Raw genomic sequence first — 15377 nt, 5'->3', positions numbered from 1 at the left:
CATATTCCTAGTCTTTCTCAGTCTGCACTTCTCTTTCCATCCCTCCCTTGTCTTCAGTGTGACAAGCTGTTCTTGACATAAACACAAACCTTCAGAGAACAAAAGGTGATAAAGCCCCGCCTCCTGCATTGTACTCAGTTTGTTGTAAGTACGTGCATTTATTCAAATGTTAGGAAAAGTACTGGTGGCACTGTTTGAGCTAGCTAGTCATGCCCATGTGCAAAAATTTATTTTGTATATTCTTAGTGGATGGAACTAGGTGGGTGTTTTACCCACCCCAGACAATGGCACTTGTTTCACCAGTCATCACTAGGCAAACAGTAGTCTGTTTTAAGATGTTTATTGACCTCTTGATAACCAACTGGTTATGTTGCAGTGGTTAGACTCCATTTTCTACTGGAATGCTCCTGAACTCCACATCAAATACTGAAAATGCATTTGTTTTCTTTAGAACATGAAATCTATTTTACATTTGCTTTTACTTCAGCTGTTGCCTAGTTGTTCATTCATATTCTTCCATTTCATTCTTAGATATCACTGTCTACATGAGATACCTATCTGCTGTAGTTTTTGTCAATACATATAGCCTGTCTTTATAAGGATATTTGGACAGTAAAGATGCTGGGTGTGAGTTACCCGATACCATTTTTGTCCAGGTGTATACCAGCTCTTCTGGTACTTCAACTTCTTTCTTCACCCATCTCCTAAAAACTTACACTCATTAACTCTGTTTTGAAGCAGTCTCCACAGCCTACAAATTGTACTACCAGCAAGTTAATGGGCTGTTTCTCAAAATAACAATATTCTTTGTAACGGAAAGGAAAAATCATCACTTAGTGCAAGCATTCAGTAGGCAAAACGAACTTTTGTATATGTGAACACTGTAAATCTTTAATGAAGTCTGCTTGTTGAATTATTTCCTCTGCTAAAAAAGAAAAAGAAAAAGAAATCACAGAAGACAGAGCTAAACATTTCTGAGATGTGTTTTATATTTAAATATAGTGCTGACATTGTTTAGCAGTGCTCAGTGTAGTCAGTCGGTGGTGGAGCACTTTTATTCTTTGCACAACTGATTAACTGCTTATTCCATTAGCATATTATCCTTTGACATTTGGCTTGTCTGTGGAAAATAATTTATATCATTTTGGTGAGTGTTAAATCCTTGCCTGCTGTTAGGCAACAGTTGAAGTGAATCACAGAGTCACAGAATCACAGAATGGCTTGGGTTGGAAGGGACCTGAAGGATCATGAATCTCCAACCCCCCTGCCACATGCAGGGCCACCAACCTCCCCATTTAACTCTAGACCAGGCTGCCCAGGGCCCCATCCAGTCTGGCCTTGAACACCTCTAGGGATGGGGCATCCACAACCTTTCTGGGCAGCCTGTTCCAGCACCTCACCACTTTCTCTGTGAAGAATTTCCCCCTGACACCCAACCTAAATCTCCCCTCCCTCAACTTAAAATCATTTCCCCTTGTCCTGCTGTTATCTACCCTTTCAAAAAGTTGACTCCCCTCCTGTTTGTAGGCTCCCTTTAGGTACTGAAAGGCTGCAAAGAGGTCATCTTGCAGCCTTCTTTTCTCCAGGCTGAACAAGCCCAGCTCCCTCAGCCTGTCTTCGTAAGCTTACTCTCTTTTATCCAGTGCTACATATTATTTGATGGGTATAATGTCACTGCATTGTAAGTCAGTAAAATGCCTCTTGTTGGGTGTTTTGTTGTGTTGTTTTTTGCTTTTTTTTTTTCCTATTAAGGGATTGATAGGGATTAATAGCGGGGATTGATAGGGATTAATAGAGGTGCTAAAAGTTTCACATGTGATTTTCTGAGATTGTACAAAAAGTGGTGGTGAGATATGAAAGATGTGCTATCAAAGCTTCCAGTGAGACAGCTGCCCATGTACTGATGTGTTGATTTTTACAGGACTGCCTGGAAATGAACCTTGAAAATTACAGCTTGAATAGGTCTTACACATTCTGGATTCAGACTCTGAAAAATCTGTGGGCCTTATCTTTTAGTAGTTGCGCCGTGTAGGAACAATCAGACCTATATGGGTGTGAATTGGAAAAGACTGGGATCCTCATGTCCCAAAAATAGGGACACTAACAGATGACAAATAATAAAAAAAAACCACCAAAACCACAAAATACAATGAAATTACAATATCAATAAATTATTTTTCTTACCACTCAATAAAATTTCTGGCCTTACAGAAGTCAGAAAATAGAGTCTCATTTTATGGAGGAAAATCTCCACTCTCAGTTTGAAAAGATAATTTATTTCCTCTCACCTCTCCTAGCTACCCCCATCGTTAGTATTAAAATCACTAAGTTTGACTTCAATATATATTTATATTTTCCCTACAGATTTCATTTCTGGCCTCTGCTTACCTAAGCCAACATCTCTCAGAAGAAAGCTGCTCCGCACTTGCATCTGTTACACATTACCTTTATCTCTGCCAGTTCAGCTGGATGCTCATTCAGGTTAGTCTCATAGACCTTTTTCACCTCTTCCCCTAAACCTCTGTAAAATAACTGACACTGAGACTGTGTTTATGGGGTTTTGTTTGTTTGTTTGTTTGTTTGTTTGTTTGTAATCTAGTGCTAGTACAGAAACAAAACATTATGTTTTTTTATTAAACCTAGAGGTCAGAGGTCTAGAGGTAAATATTAAAACACTATAAAGAATTTTTCCTCTAGTATCTATTACAACTGCATATGAGTTTCCACATCTCACTTTGTCCTATAGACATTACTGACTAAAAACACTTATTATAGTTACTAACTTTTCTAAACATGTAATTGGTCTTTTGAAACAGTCTCTTGAAGTTAAACTACACTATCTTTTTGGAAGTCATTAGCATTTTAGTCATTAGATTTGTGAAATATAAGAAGCATACCTTCATATGTTTGCATTAAAATAAAGATTATATACATTCATAGATACTGTCAGAATTTGATGTATTATACAACCATACATGAGGTAAAAACAAACTGAACTGAACAAACTGACCATGAACAATGAAATATGTCATAGAGAAGTATCAGTTTTGTTTTAGTCAAAGTAGAAATCTGTGAGGTTGTTTGGAAAATATATTCTCATGCCTTCTTTTAAAAATGTTTATTTAGCACTAATGACTGAATTATCCCATTTATTTTTCTGCTATTTTTACAGGATTTGTCCATAGCACACATCATAGCAAACTGTATTATATATGCAGCTACATACATTACCACACCAGATATATAATAAGAAAGTGATCAGACCAAGAAAGAAATTGCAAATTAAAATATATATTTAAATGCAATGTTTTCTTCTAATGATATCAGTATGGTATCTGACATTTTCCTGGGATTATTGTCAGGTTGCATGCACTGAGAACCCTAACTGCCTGTCTAATAGCTCCACTGTGCTGCTGATCCTCACAGACAGTGGTTTTAAAGGAGATAAACAAATTAGTCTAAAACCAAGTACAGCTTTAATGGAGGAAGAGGTGAATGGGTGTTTTAAGACCAGTTTAATGTGATGTATGCATTGTGATATATTTAAAAGCAGAATGTCTGTCAATTATATTGCTTTTGCAACTGTTCCTAAAAATGCAGCACTGTCCTTCATTTGTTTCATACTGTACAGAGATCTAACCTGCTATGTCTGTAGTGAGGCCTAATGTTCTCTTTATTTATTTGTTGTTTTGTTTTCCTAAATACATATAATTAGCCAAAATAAATATTCTCTCTGGAAGATGTTTTTTTCTTCTCACTCTATCAATACTGAAATTCTTTTTCATCTCCTGTATATAGGTTGACTTATGACTTTCTCTTAGACTGACTAACCTAATTTATTCTGTTACCTGTAGACCTTTTTTTTTCCTGCTGCTTATTTACTTCATTCCTCAGTCACTTCAGTTTTCTTGAATGTTTCTTATTTTCTACAAACAATTAATAATTTCAAATTACCAGTTTACTAGGATATCTCATATTCAGACTGTATTAAGTTGCAAGTTATTCCCTTTTTGAATTTTTACTTCTGCAAGCATTGTTGATAAAAAACTTGGATGGTTGCTAATAGTTGGTCACTTTTACAGCTGTAGTTGAAACCTCTTGTTATTTTTGTTCAAGTCTGAGAATTTATATGTGCCATTTTGTTTAGTGGGGCTTCATGCTGCTATTAATCATGAAGACTTTACACTGAAATTTGAGGTGACAATAAAGTTTAAGAGGGAAAACACTCTTTATAGCCTGTTAAGTGATGAGCTGAAAAGAGTGGCCAGCAGTAACTTAGAGTGAAGGGGAATACCCACTTTTCTGGGTGCAGGTCTTCAACTGTGAATCATTCCTGAAGTTTGAAACACCCAAAAGAAAAGAAATCATCTGAAATGTAGCTGAACCCAGCTCTCAGAAACAATCTACTACTCTTGATGGAGAATAGGTCTTGAATTTCTTGCTCTCTCATGGCAGAACTAAGTGAATTAAGTTTCTAGCCATTCTTTATTTTTCTGGACTCTGTTTCTGCTGTTAAAGCTTATAAAAAATCGTATATTTGTTGGAGCAGGAGCAACGCTAGTTTTTTCTATTCCATCTCTTTGCTTACCACAGTTCATGCTTGTTCAACAGACTCAGATGAACAGACATTGATTATTTTGTGTGTGTGTGTGTGTGTGTGTGTGTGTGTGTGAGGAGTGAAATCCTCAGCTGAGTTAAAGGAAAAATTAGGATTCAATTCCTTACTTTCAGTACAGAGTTGAATCTTGTATATCCTTGTAATAGTTGTGTATCTCATCTTTACCATATTTTACACTAGATAATCAGTGCCTCAACTACAGGGATAGTTTGGAATACACAAACAGGTCAGTCCTCTTCAACAAAACAGGAAGGAAGAATGTCCATTGAACTGCAGCACCTTTCTCAGTTACAGTGCAATCCATATCATTAAGAATCACACCATTGATAACAATGCATCTGAGATAGAGACAGATTGCTTTACTCAGACATCAGTGTTGTCCATTTTTCCATAGCATTTCCACCCAAAGCAGTGAGAAAACGGTGCCAGAACCTGAAGGAGTGACAGGAACATCTGTGGGCTTGATTTGGAACCCACACCACTACTAGCAAAACCTGTGGATACAGGGGCAAACCAAACTAATTTGGAAAATCTAGATGCAACAGCTTTGTAAATGGCAGCTTTAATGCCTGTGACACAGATTTTGTATTTCTCAGTATACCTAACACACGTGACATGATTTGGAAGGCAGCAGAATTAATAATATATCGGACTTATATACCTATGTCCGGGAAACAGTAAAAAATATACAAACAGATTCTGTAGCGCTCACGCACTCACTCTGCCATCTGCGAGGCTGTATACAGCAGTGTGTACTCCTCATGACTGTAAATATATCTGCTAGTGCCAGTCTGGATCAATGCACACAGAAGTAGGTCAGTGTTACAGTCAGTTGTGAGCAGCGTGCAGATGTGTGCAACTTGTTAGGAAATGAGACATGCATAATTTTTTTTTTTTAAAAAAAGTATCAAAAGGTGACTGAGCAACACTTCCAGGCAGCTAATGTAATGTCTATAGGAAAACCCAGATGTAATACTTGGTCCAGTTTATGCAGATACATTTCTGTAGTCCAGATCAAATACGGTCACTTGCTAAATTCTAGGACAACATCCTTACTTTTTTGTCCTAATCTGTGTATCTCCTGCATATTGCTATTGTAGTACTTCAGACTTAGATTTTATACATCTTAGTAATGATTACAATAACAAAACACGTAACACAGTACTCTACTTCTTTTTCCACGTTTTAACTTCTTGTAAGCTTGCCTTATATATCAGTATTTACACTACCAACATGCTGACAGAAATGCAGGAACGGGAAGGACCACAGAGGCAGAAGGAAAGGACTGTCAGCAGAGTCAGAACAGAGGACACATCAAATCATCCTTTCCACAAGCTTATCTGACAGTTCCCTTTGTGCTGTATGGTCACGTGTCTTGGCTTTTATGAGTGGATTTCTTTAGATTGAAGAGAGTTAATGTCATTACCGAATGTTTCAAGGATGAGGCTTTCTTGATTGCAGAAGGAAAGAAGTAAGCAAAGCACGCTTTACACTTTCTGCCTATATAGAGTGAGCTTAGCCTGAAATATTTGCCTCATGCTCATGCTGAAATTGAAAAGACTTAATTCTTACAAATGTCCCCATATATCAATGTGTGCATAAGCCTATATTTTCAAGTGCAGTCTGTGCTTTTATCATAAGAGCACACACAGAGGATACCTCTGTATTCTATTGTTCTTCCTGTGATAACCATTATTCAAGAAACATGTCTCTTCTTTTAGGATGTCCTAACTTGTTAGAAAAATAACTAAATTACCAGAATGGAAATAAACTGTCTTTTGAGGAGAAAATGAAACTTGGATAATCTTCAACTACTAATTCTGACATAGAGAAAATTAATTTTAAAAAGCAGACTTTTATCCTGTTTTGATCCATTGCTAGAGTGGAGTAAGTCAGCAGAGAAAACAGCAGTTCTATAAGAAAACCAGAATAAATGGTCATGAATGGCATCCCTGGGTCCTTCTCCTTTGTGGATTTAATGGCAACTTTAAGGTTTTTTTAGTAAATTTATTGCAGCCATTCATAAAATAGATGGAGTAAAATATTTCCCATTAATCTGGGATACTTCATTTAAAGTATTTTTCAGCTGATGTTTACCTGAAATCCACAAATATCACTATAAACAGAGGAAGAAGTTAAAAGTGTGCCATCCTCAGGTAATTGATTGCCTCATTCAAAAAGCAAAAAAGCTTTACTCAACTTAGCATAGTCTCATTGGAGTGGTATTTGACTTTGTAGTTGTTCTGTTTTCTGCCTCAGAACAGTAGCTACTTGTACATTTGTTCTTCCACTTGAGCAGCTGAGAAATGGACTTTACATTTCATTCTTCTCTAGGACTGGCAATTGATGCAGCATGGTAACAGGAAAGTAGTTTTTAAAATTAGTACAAATATTTGAATTTCATTGATTTAGTTTCTGAAGGGGTAAAAGAAAATAACACATAATTACAAAGACAGAAGGTTCAGTGCACAGGTAATGTGAAGTAACCACAGTCCCTTAAATCTTTACAGAAGTACTGATGTTAAAGTCTTTTTTATGACAGATGAGATGATAGGTAAATAAAATAAACACAGAGCAAGGACATGAAGTACAATTTCTTGGAAAGAAATCTCTGTTGCATGGTTGAGAAAAATGTTCTCTGGATAGTCAGAAACAGTAGAACTAACAATCCTTGAGCATAATTGCATAAATAAGTTCAAGGATTTGCTACCTGGAAACGCTCAGTGTGAAGCATAGCCTAGTCAGGACTATAGAGGCACATTTCTTCACTCCTTTTTCCATGTTTCACTGCACAGCTGACATTCACTCAGCTGTTTCCTTTGAGAAGAGAGAATATATATTGTTATAAGATGTCAAATAAAATATTGAATCCCAGTGTAAAGGAGAAAAATTGTAAGAGAACTACCATTAAGTGAGAAAAATATTTTCAGAAACTGTGGATATTTTTTCCAAATTTTCTTCTGTTCAGTATTTTCTTCTTGTGAAAGTCCAATAATGGAATTAATAGTTTTTCTAATGTTCTTTTAAGTTATACAGGAAAGTTCCAAGTATAAAGTACGATTTTCCTGTATTCTTTCAAGAAAAAACAAATTTGCCTTTGCTCACATAACAACAATCACCAAATGAGAAAAAAAAGTTTCATAATAATTTCTGTATAATTAATATAATTGCCTACACCAGACATACAAAATGTCGTTCTCTGAGGGAATATTCAAAAATGCTTGCTGAACCTACAATTTTTTTGAGAACATTTTGTTAGCAAATGATGTTGTTTATGACTTATGATAGAAAGTATTTTATGTTAATGCTATATAAATGACAGAAATAAAAACATACTAAAAATTAACTTCTGAGATTTACATAAACAATCCATAAACCAGTAATTACGTATTTGTAAAAATTCAGTCTGTGTACACAACATGTTGGCTAATGGAATCCACAAAATTTCATAGATATTCACTTTGCGATTTTCTTGTCACTGAATATAGATTTCACCTATCCTAGCAATAGACAGCTGCAAGTTAAGAATATAAATCAACATTATTATATGAAATTTCTCTGTAGTGAGTGGAAAGGTTTGAATATGATTGAGTAAGGATAACTGGGTGCCTGAAGATGTCTGTCCCTTATTCTTTGACTGTGAAGAGAATGTAGAGGTACAAGCTTGGTATCCTCTAGCTAGAAAAAGTAAAAATTAATCCTTTATTTGTCTCAGATGGAAGGCCAAAAATAATGATGTACCAGCTGTGGCAGGTACGATAGGTTTGAAGTAGAGGAAGTGAAGAAATGTTTTGCAGAATATATTCTGAATGTGGATGGTATAGACATTTGTTAGAAAACAGTAACATGTAAATGTGCATAATGAAAAATGGGCAACTGCTAAGTATTTGAGCAACCCTCAGAGTAAAAAAGTTTTTTCTTTTGTTGAGATGGAATTTCATATATTTTAATGTATGTATTGCATCCTGCTACCAGACTTCATTGAGAAGAGTCTTTCTCCCATTTCATCACTCCCATCCTTCAAGTTTTCATGGACACTGATGAGATCCCCCTGAGTCTCCTCATCTCCAAGCTAAGCAGTCCCAGCTCAATCAACCTCTCCTCACAGGAGAAGTGCTACAAGTCCTTGGTCCTCTGTTGGGTTCTTTCCAGTATATCCAGGTCTCTCTTCTTCTGAAGTGCCCAAAACTGGAAGCAGAACTCCATATATGGCCATTTCTTTTTATCATTCCATTCCCTCTATACAATCTCCAGATCTCTATTACTGCTCAAGAAAAGTTTTCTTCCTCAGTTCAGTCCTCTGTGCAGACGGGTCAAATATATTCTGCCCAAGTATAAAGCAGCAACAAAGTCAAGAGGGCTATTCCCTTAGACACCAAGAGTTACTTTCAGGTAGAGAACAAGTAGGAAGTCAGAAAGTTATCAAAGGCGATAAAAACTTGTAAGATTCTTCTAATGAAACTCCTACAATTGTCTTTCTCAAAAGTAAAATGGGAAGACACAAACTTTATTAGCTATCAGATTAAATATTTTTGGTAGAGAAAGAAACTAAGAAGATATCAAGCAATTATCAACAAGATATCACATGTGCAAAGACCTTGGATAATGACTCTGTTTTCTGATCAGGGCCTCTGATGTGAATGCCTGCACTGTTATTTGCTGTTATGTTAAGGTTGTAATGATATTCTTACATTCATACCATATGTTGAAAAATTGAAGGAGGTTAATGCATTTCCAGCAAGATAAATTAAGCTGAACAATATCTTCAAGGCCTTCTAATACATATTAGATTTAGCAATTTTATGGACAATCTTTGGAATGAGAGTATGGAAGCTATTCTTTGCACTGCAAAAATAAAGTTTTCTACTAAATAGTGTCTTCTTGTCTTCAGTAGTCTGACTGAAACTCTAACAATTACATATTTCAGCATACTTCTTTTATAAGCAGTCTCTTTTGATTGCTTAGGAGAAGAAAATGAGAACAAACTATTTGTACTGAAAAATGTTTATATTTACACGCATAGTAGGGCAGAAATGCATTGTACTATGTTTGGAGTGACTTGTTTTTCTGGGGGGGGATAGCTAAACATCCACTAAATATATTGATTAATATTCTGCATTATTCTTCAGGCTGTTAATTTCTGGTATGTACTGGTGATGAATGATGAACACACAGAGCGACGCTATCTACTTTACTTCCTTTTGAGTTGGGGGCTTCCAGCTTTTATTGTCATCCTGCTTTTAATTATCCTGAGAGGCATCTATCATCACAGCACAGCACAGATTTATGGCCTGGTCTACAGTGATCTGTAAGTTTCCCTTCAAATATCCGTCAGCTAGCAATTGTGCTTCTAGATTTTATTTTTAATTTACTTGCAAGTAGATAAGGGAATGTGCGTATGGCCACGTGCAGTAACAGGCAGGGGATTTCCTTGGCTGATAGAGATGAAGCAAGCATATCACCCATACACAGTGCTGCACATTCTATACAATTGGGTTTTGTTTACTCCACTTTCTTCACAGTTCCATACTGGTCTGAGCCCTGGTGAAGCCAGCTCTGGCATGTCAGTCTTGTGGGTAAATTATTTATTCTTTTCTGAGATTGTGCAGTTTCAACATGAAGGACAAAAATGGCCACTAATGCAGAAGTGATCTGAGCAGTATATTTTTCTTCCATTTAATTCTACAGTTTATTAATAAATTAAAAAAAAAAAAAATACAAGGAAACTTTCAACCCTCTTGTCTTAGATTATTAAAAATATTTCCTGCTATCCAATGTTAGTACATTAACATATCAAACATACTTTCTGTACTGTTTCTTTTGGAATATCAAATACACTGCATTCCGAAGTGTTCTTAGTTTGAGTACTGCTGTAATGCCAGTAATTAACTCTACCCTTTCAAGGCTATATGTAATCTCAGAAAACTGTGCTACTTAAAAAAAAAAAAAAAAGAAAACATCTATGTATAACTTCAGAAATTTAAGTGGAAAAATACGTAGCTAAATATTTTTGTTATCCTTTCTCCTCTTTGACATCTTTTCTGGCAAAGTTAATTCATGATAATAGCTGTTCTAGGATATGAGGTTACTATTCTTACTTACTTTGTGTCACAATTCCATACTTGTACAGCAAAAAGTAAACACAAAACTTCTATTTAATTTAAGGATGTACAAATTTCTTTATGAAAACTTCTGAAAGTGCTTGCAGAGTAGGCTAAAAACAGGAGAGCATTCATCCGTCCTCCACATAGGTGTAAGATGCAGTACATCATACCTTGTAACCCAGTGAAAGGTGCAACTGAAACTATTTTGTTTTTTTGCCATAGAAAGGAAATTACTTGAGAAGAAGCTACTGGAATTCATTGTCTGTGTGTGATGTACATATGTATGTGATCGTCTTCTGCATGCATTAATGTATTTGTACAAGTGTTTTATCTTGCAGGGATAAGCTCATTTATATCACAGTGAGCTACAGTGAGTACTGGAAGCCCAGGTTTACCACCACCGTAAGAGACACCAGTTCTGAACTGGGAGGTCCAAACTGGCAGACTGTTTATGATATTAATGAAACATGACTGAGGGCTGCATCAGTTCTGTACAATGCCATACACGCAGATGTTTCTTCTCCAAACATGGGAGACAATAGATTAAACTTTTCTTCCCAGTAAAATGTTTCTCTGTACATGGTAAACACAAGAAATGTGTTTAATCAAGTCTTCTGATTGCAATCAGACAGCAGGCTAATGGTATCATTATGCGGTGAAATACAGTTTTTACAGCTGCTTTTTGTTTTTGACATCTATTTAAAAAATCCCTAAGTTTTGACAAAATTATTAGGTAGTGGAAAATTAGTAATTCCAGATCACTTGCGCAAATTAAATATAAAACTTTTCCAACATCTTATTAAAGTAGGCAAATGCCAGAAATCATCCTAAGCGTAATGAATCCACAGCTCAGTCCAGCTGAGTAAGAATGAGCACTGTAAGGAGATAACAAGGATTTTCATAAATAGCATCAGTGCTGAATCCTAGCTTGGAGAACAATTAAAAAGTTCCTCATAATTATACAAAGAGGACTTTTCAAAGCCAGAGTTTAGGAAAGAGGATTGAACTACATCACTTAGTTTCTTTTCTCAGAATCAGGAAAAAGTAACGAACAGATTTCCAGAGTCAAGGTCATTGCAAAACAACTTCAGAATCAGCATCAGAAATATTTTGAGAGCAATCATTTTCTACTAATAAGCTCATTTCATGTAGGAGCTGGAAGACAGGTCAAAATAAAAAAAAAGCAGTGGAGCCTGCTATCTTAGCTCTAGCCTAAGTAATTGATCTCTCAGGAAACTCATTTTAGCATTTCTGTGGTGTCTGGCTGACTGTTTTCTTCCTAACCAGCCTGCCATGGGTACAATTAATAGCTGAAATTAAAAGCTGAAACTTATATAACTTATGCTTGTATGTAATAAAAAGGTTTGAGCTGTATTAGATTTTATACTCCAAAACAGCTGTTAGGAAATGGTCTTCCTTTAGTTATGATGCCTGTAGGTATACACAGATATGTTTTGTACAATATTTTATAACTCCCATAGTATGTAACAGTATAAAACTAATAGACTGCCATGGTGATGGTGTTGATGATAGTATACAGATGTTAGTATACAGATGATGATTACCCATCATAATATCTTATATCTTTCCTATGATAATATAATATCCTTCATAATTGACTGAGCTTATGTATGGAATGAACACTGCACTGTTTGGCATTATGAAAAATTTATTACGATGCAGGGAAAATTTTCCATACCATGATACCACCAAGTAGCATGATGTTTTTGGATCATAGCTCAGTGATGTGTGAATGTGCTAGCCGCCAAGAAAGTGTTCTTTTATTTTTCCCTGTGCTAGTTTTCCATTGCTCAGTAGTTACCAGTTCACTGGCATTTGAAAGGCTTTAGAGTGTAGTTTGCAGTGCAAAACAGTACTGTGGACTCCAAGACCTTCTCTGCTCAGCTTCTGGTGCCCAGAACTCACTCTCTTGCCCAGACTCACCCTTTTCCCAGTTGAAGATATCTGTCAGCAGTTCTTCCCTACCCCATGGCCTTGAGAAGAGGTTTGTGGTCTAAGACCTACTGAATCTGAGCAGTGCCAGGTCACAGGAATGGTACTGGAGAATTAACAGTAAAGTTCCTTGAAAAGAAATCAGAAAAAAAGTTAAGAATTTGTTGTGAAAGTATGGAGAAGTGAAAGGTTGTTTGAATAGAACAAAAAAATTGTTGATGAAAGGAATATTGGCATAAATGAAATAAAATTAGACATCTCTGGAGTGAGATGGGCAATTAGCTCAAATGGGTTTGAATGATAAGAAGCAGTCTAAATGGATATCTATAAAGGAAACTGAGGAGGTTGGATGAAATTTCGATGCAATACTTTGCCACAAAAATTAATAAGATTTGATACCTTCTTAAAATCATGTGTTAGTTCTCACGTCTTTTAAAAAGAATAACAAGTTATTTTAGATGGAGATGTCTGTAACTACTACTTCTGCATAACTTGTGTATGTAATACCTATTTGCTCAATCATGTCATGAAACTTCAAAGCAAGGATATTCTCTGCAGCCTACTTGTTTTCCAGTGCAAGAGAAATGAAGGAAGAGTCCTCAAACACATTTACCATCTGACCATTTAGACTTTTTGAGTTCTCATACAACAAGGTTTGTCAATGTTTGTATATGAAATCTCTGATGTAAAATTTCAAGTATGTTTCCTACTTTGGTGTCTTCTCAACATGTTCTAAAAGGTATGTCCTTGCTTAAGAATTACTGTGATGACTGAGGCAGATTATTGAGAAAGGTGTCAGATCTTTTCAACTGACTAATAACTGTATTTGGAATTAAGATCTGAACTAGGCAGTTTAATATCACTCTTAAAAAATTATGTCATCTTTCTGTATTTCTGAGTTTTTGTGATGTACAGATAGTTTTTGTAATCCATGCTTGAACATTCTGCAGTCTCTGTCTAAAATATTGTGCAAGTGCATAAATCCTACTGGTTAGGTACACAGTTTTTAGAAAGTATTTCTTTTTGCCACTTCTTATTACATTGCTGTTCACTTTGTGTTGTGATACAAGGAGAGAAGCCAAGAGCCAAATAATCTTTTCTATTTTTTAAAAAACATATTTCTTATTTCTCACGTGATTTTAACAGTTATAGGCAAAACCCAGGATCTATTTTTCTGCGCAGGAATTTTTTAATACCCTCACATACCTTTATCACCCTTCTCCTTCTAAGAAGTTTTCTGATGGAGTAATGAAAACTTGAAGCAGCAAAAATGTGTCATTTGCTATTAAATAACCATTAGGAACAGATTAAATAAAATATTTTGTTGCTTTATACCATTTCCCCTGTCAAACACCTACATTCTCTGAAATGTGTGTACGCAGACAGTACTAGTGTTCACACTTGCTATGGGAAAATATGAGTAAATTCCTCTTCTGCTTGTATTTGGCACTATTAATTAAAATAAGGATCAATTTCAAAGCAAATTTGAGGCCCACCTGTTCCTTCTGTGCCTATTTTCCCCTAGGAATCCATATGTAGGTGTGTATTAGATCTACCTCCATCCCTAATTGAGTTCCCTTTTCTCCATATCCAGATGCATTCAGAAAAAGACAAGAGTTCAGCCTAAGGTCAAATCCCAAAGCTTTATGTGGTTCTCAAACTTCAGAAAACTCACTCAACACTTGCTGCTGTCCTGGAATATATCACTAGCCTGTCAGGGCATCATTTCTAAAAAGCATTTAGCTATGTTTCTCAAATCTAACTTAATTTTAACAATTTGTTTAAGTTGTGCAGTTTATTTTTAACAACTCTCATGAAATACAAATACAGTTCACCTGATATGGTGGAAAACATTTGAAGGCAAATTGAAACATTGGCAAAGAGTGATAGAATATATAGTGGAGAGATATGAAGTATTACATAAACAGTAGATCCCATTCTCTGGTGGTTAGTCTGAAGAAAAATGCTAGTCTTATTTGCTTAGTATGTACCTCTGATTGCCTTACAGGAGATTTACAAGCTGTAGATAGTTCTTCTGGAAGCCAGTGTAGATGGTACAGTTAACCTCAAACTGCTCAATAACTGATTGTCAAACAGAGGATTTACAAACTGTAGATAGTTCTTCTGGAAGCCAGTATAGTTGGTACAGTTGAAAAACCTCAAACTGTTGAATAATTTGAGATGTGCAACAGTTCAGACATTTTTTTTATGCAAGAAGCTGGATTTGGATTCATGGCAACTTATAATTCTTAAATTTAAAAAACAAAGAAGCAAGCAAAAGGCATCCTCGACAATGAAGTGACTTTCTCATCTCTCATATAACCCTGAAAATGTAATTGTCTACACTTGCATAGGAGTAAGAATTTTGAAACTGAAGTCAGTAGAACATTACAAGTAGCAGACTTCTGCCTTAACTCATCTGAGATTAGAGGTCAGATTTATTTAATTAACTGTATCAGATTTTGTTCACAAATCTGAGTTTTAAGGGTTAATCATGCCACATTCACTTGGCCTCTACTCAAGAGATTGTCCAGAGGTATAACATTCCATAAAAAGAAGGAAATGTACCACTGTAAAATTGGCCAGAATCACAAGGCAGTGAAGCTTAAGCTTTTGATGCACTTGGGTGATTTGAAAAATCTTATCTGCTATTATTATTAAAGTATGTTTTTTCATACATGTAAGAAATACTTTCGTTCACA

General features: G+C 35.7%; 1 protein-coding gene across 1 annotated transcript in view; it reads left to right on the top strand.

Moving 5' to 3' along the window:
* ADGRV1 (adhesion G protein-coupled receptor V1) overlaps positions 1-15377 on the top strand; it is a 247086-nt gene that overhangs the window by 163419 nt on the left and 68290 nt on the right. Inside the window, exons 85-86 of the mRNA XM_031607653.2 lie at positions 2365-2481; positions 9748-9926. Coding sequence (XP_031463513.2) covers positions 2365-2481; positions 9748-9926 — 296 coding nt within the window. The remainder of the gene's footprint in view (positions 1-2364; positions 2482-9747; positions 9927-15377) is intronic.

Source organism: Phasianus colchicus, chromosome Z (genome assembly GCF_987193195.1).
Source record: "Phasianus colchicus chromosome Z, bPhaCol1.hap1.1, whole genome shotgun sequence".
NCBI classification, from domain to species: Eukaryota; Metazoa; Chordata; class Aves; order Galliformes; family Phasianidae; genus Phasianus; species Phasianus colchicus.
This window is presented reverse-complemented; position numbering and strand designations above follow the sequence as displayed.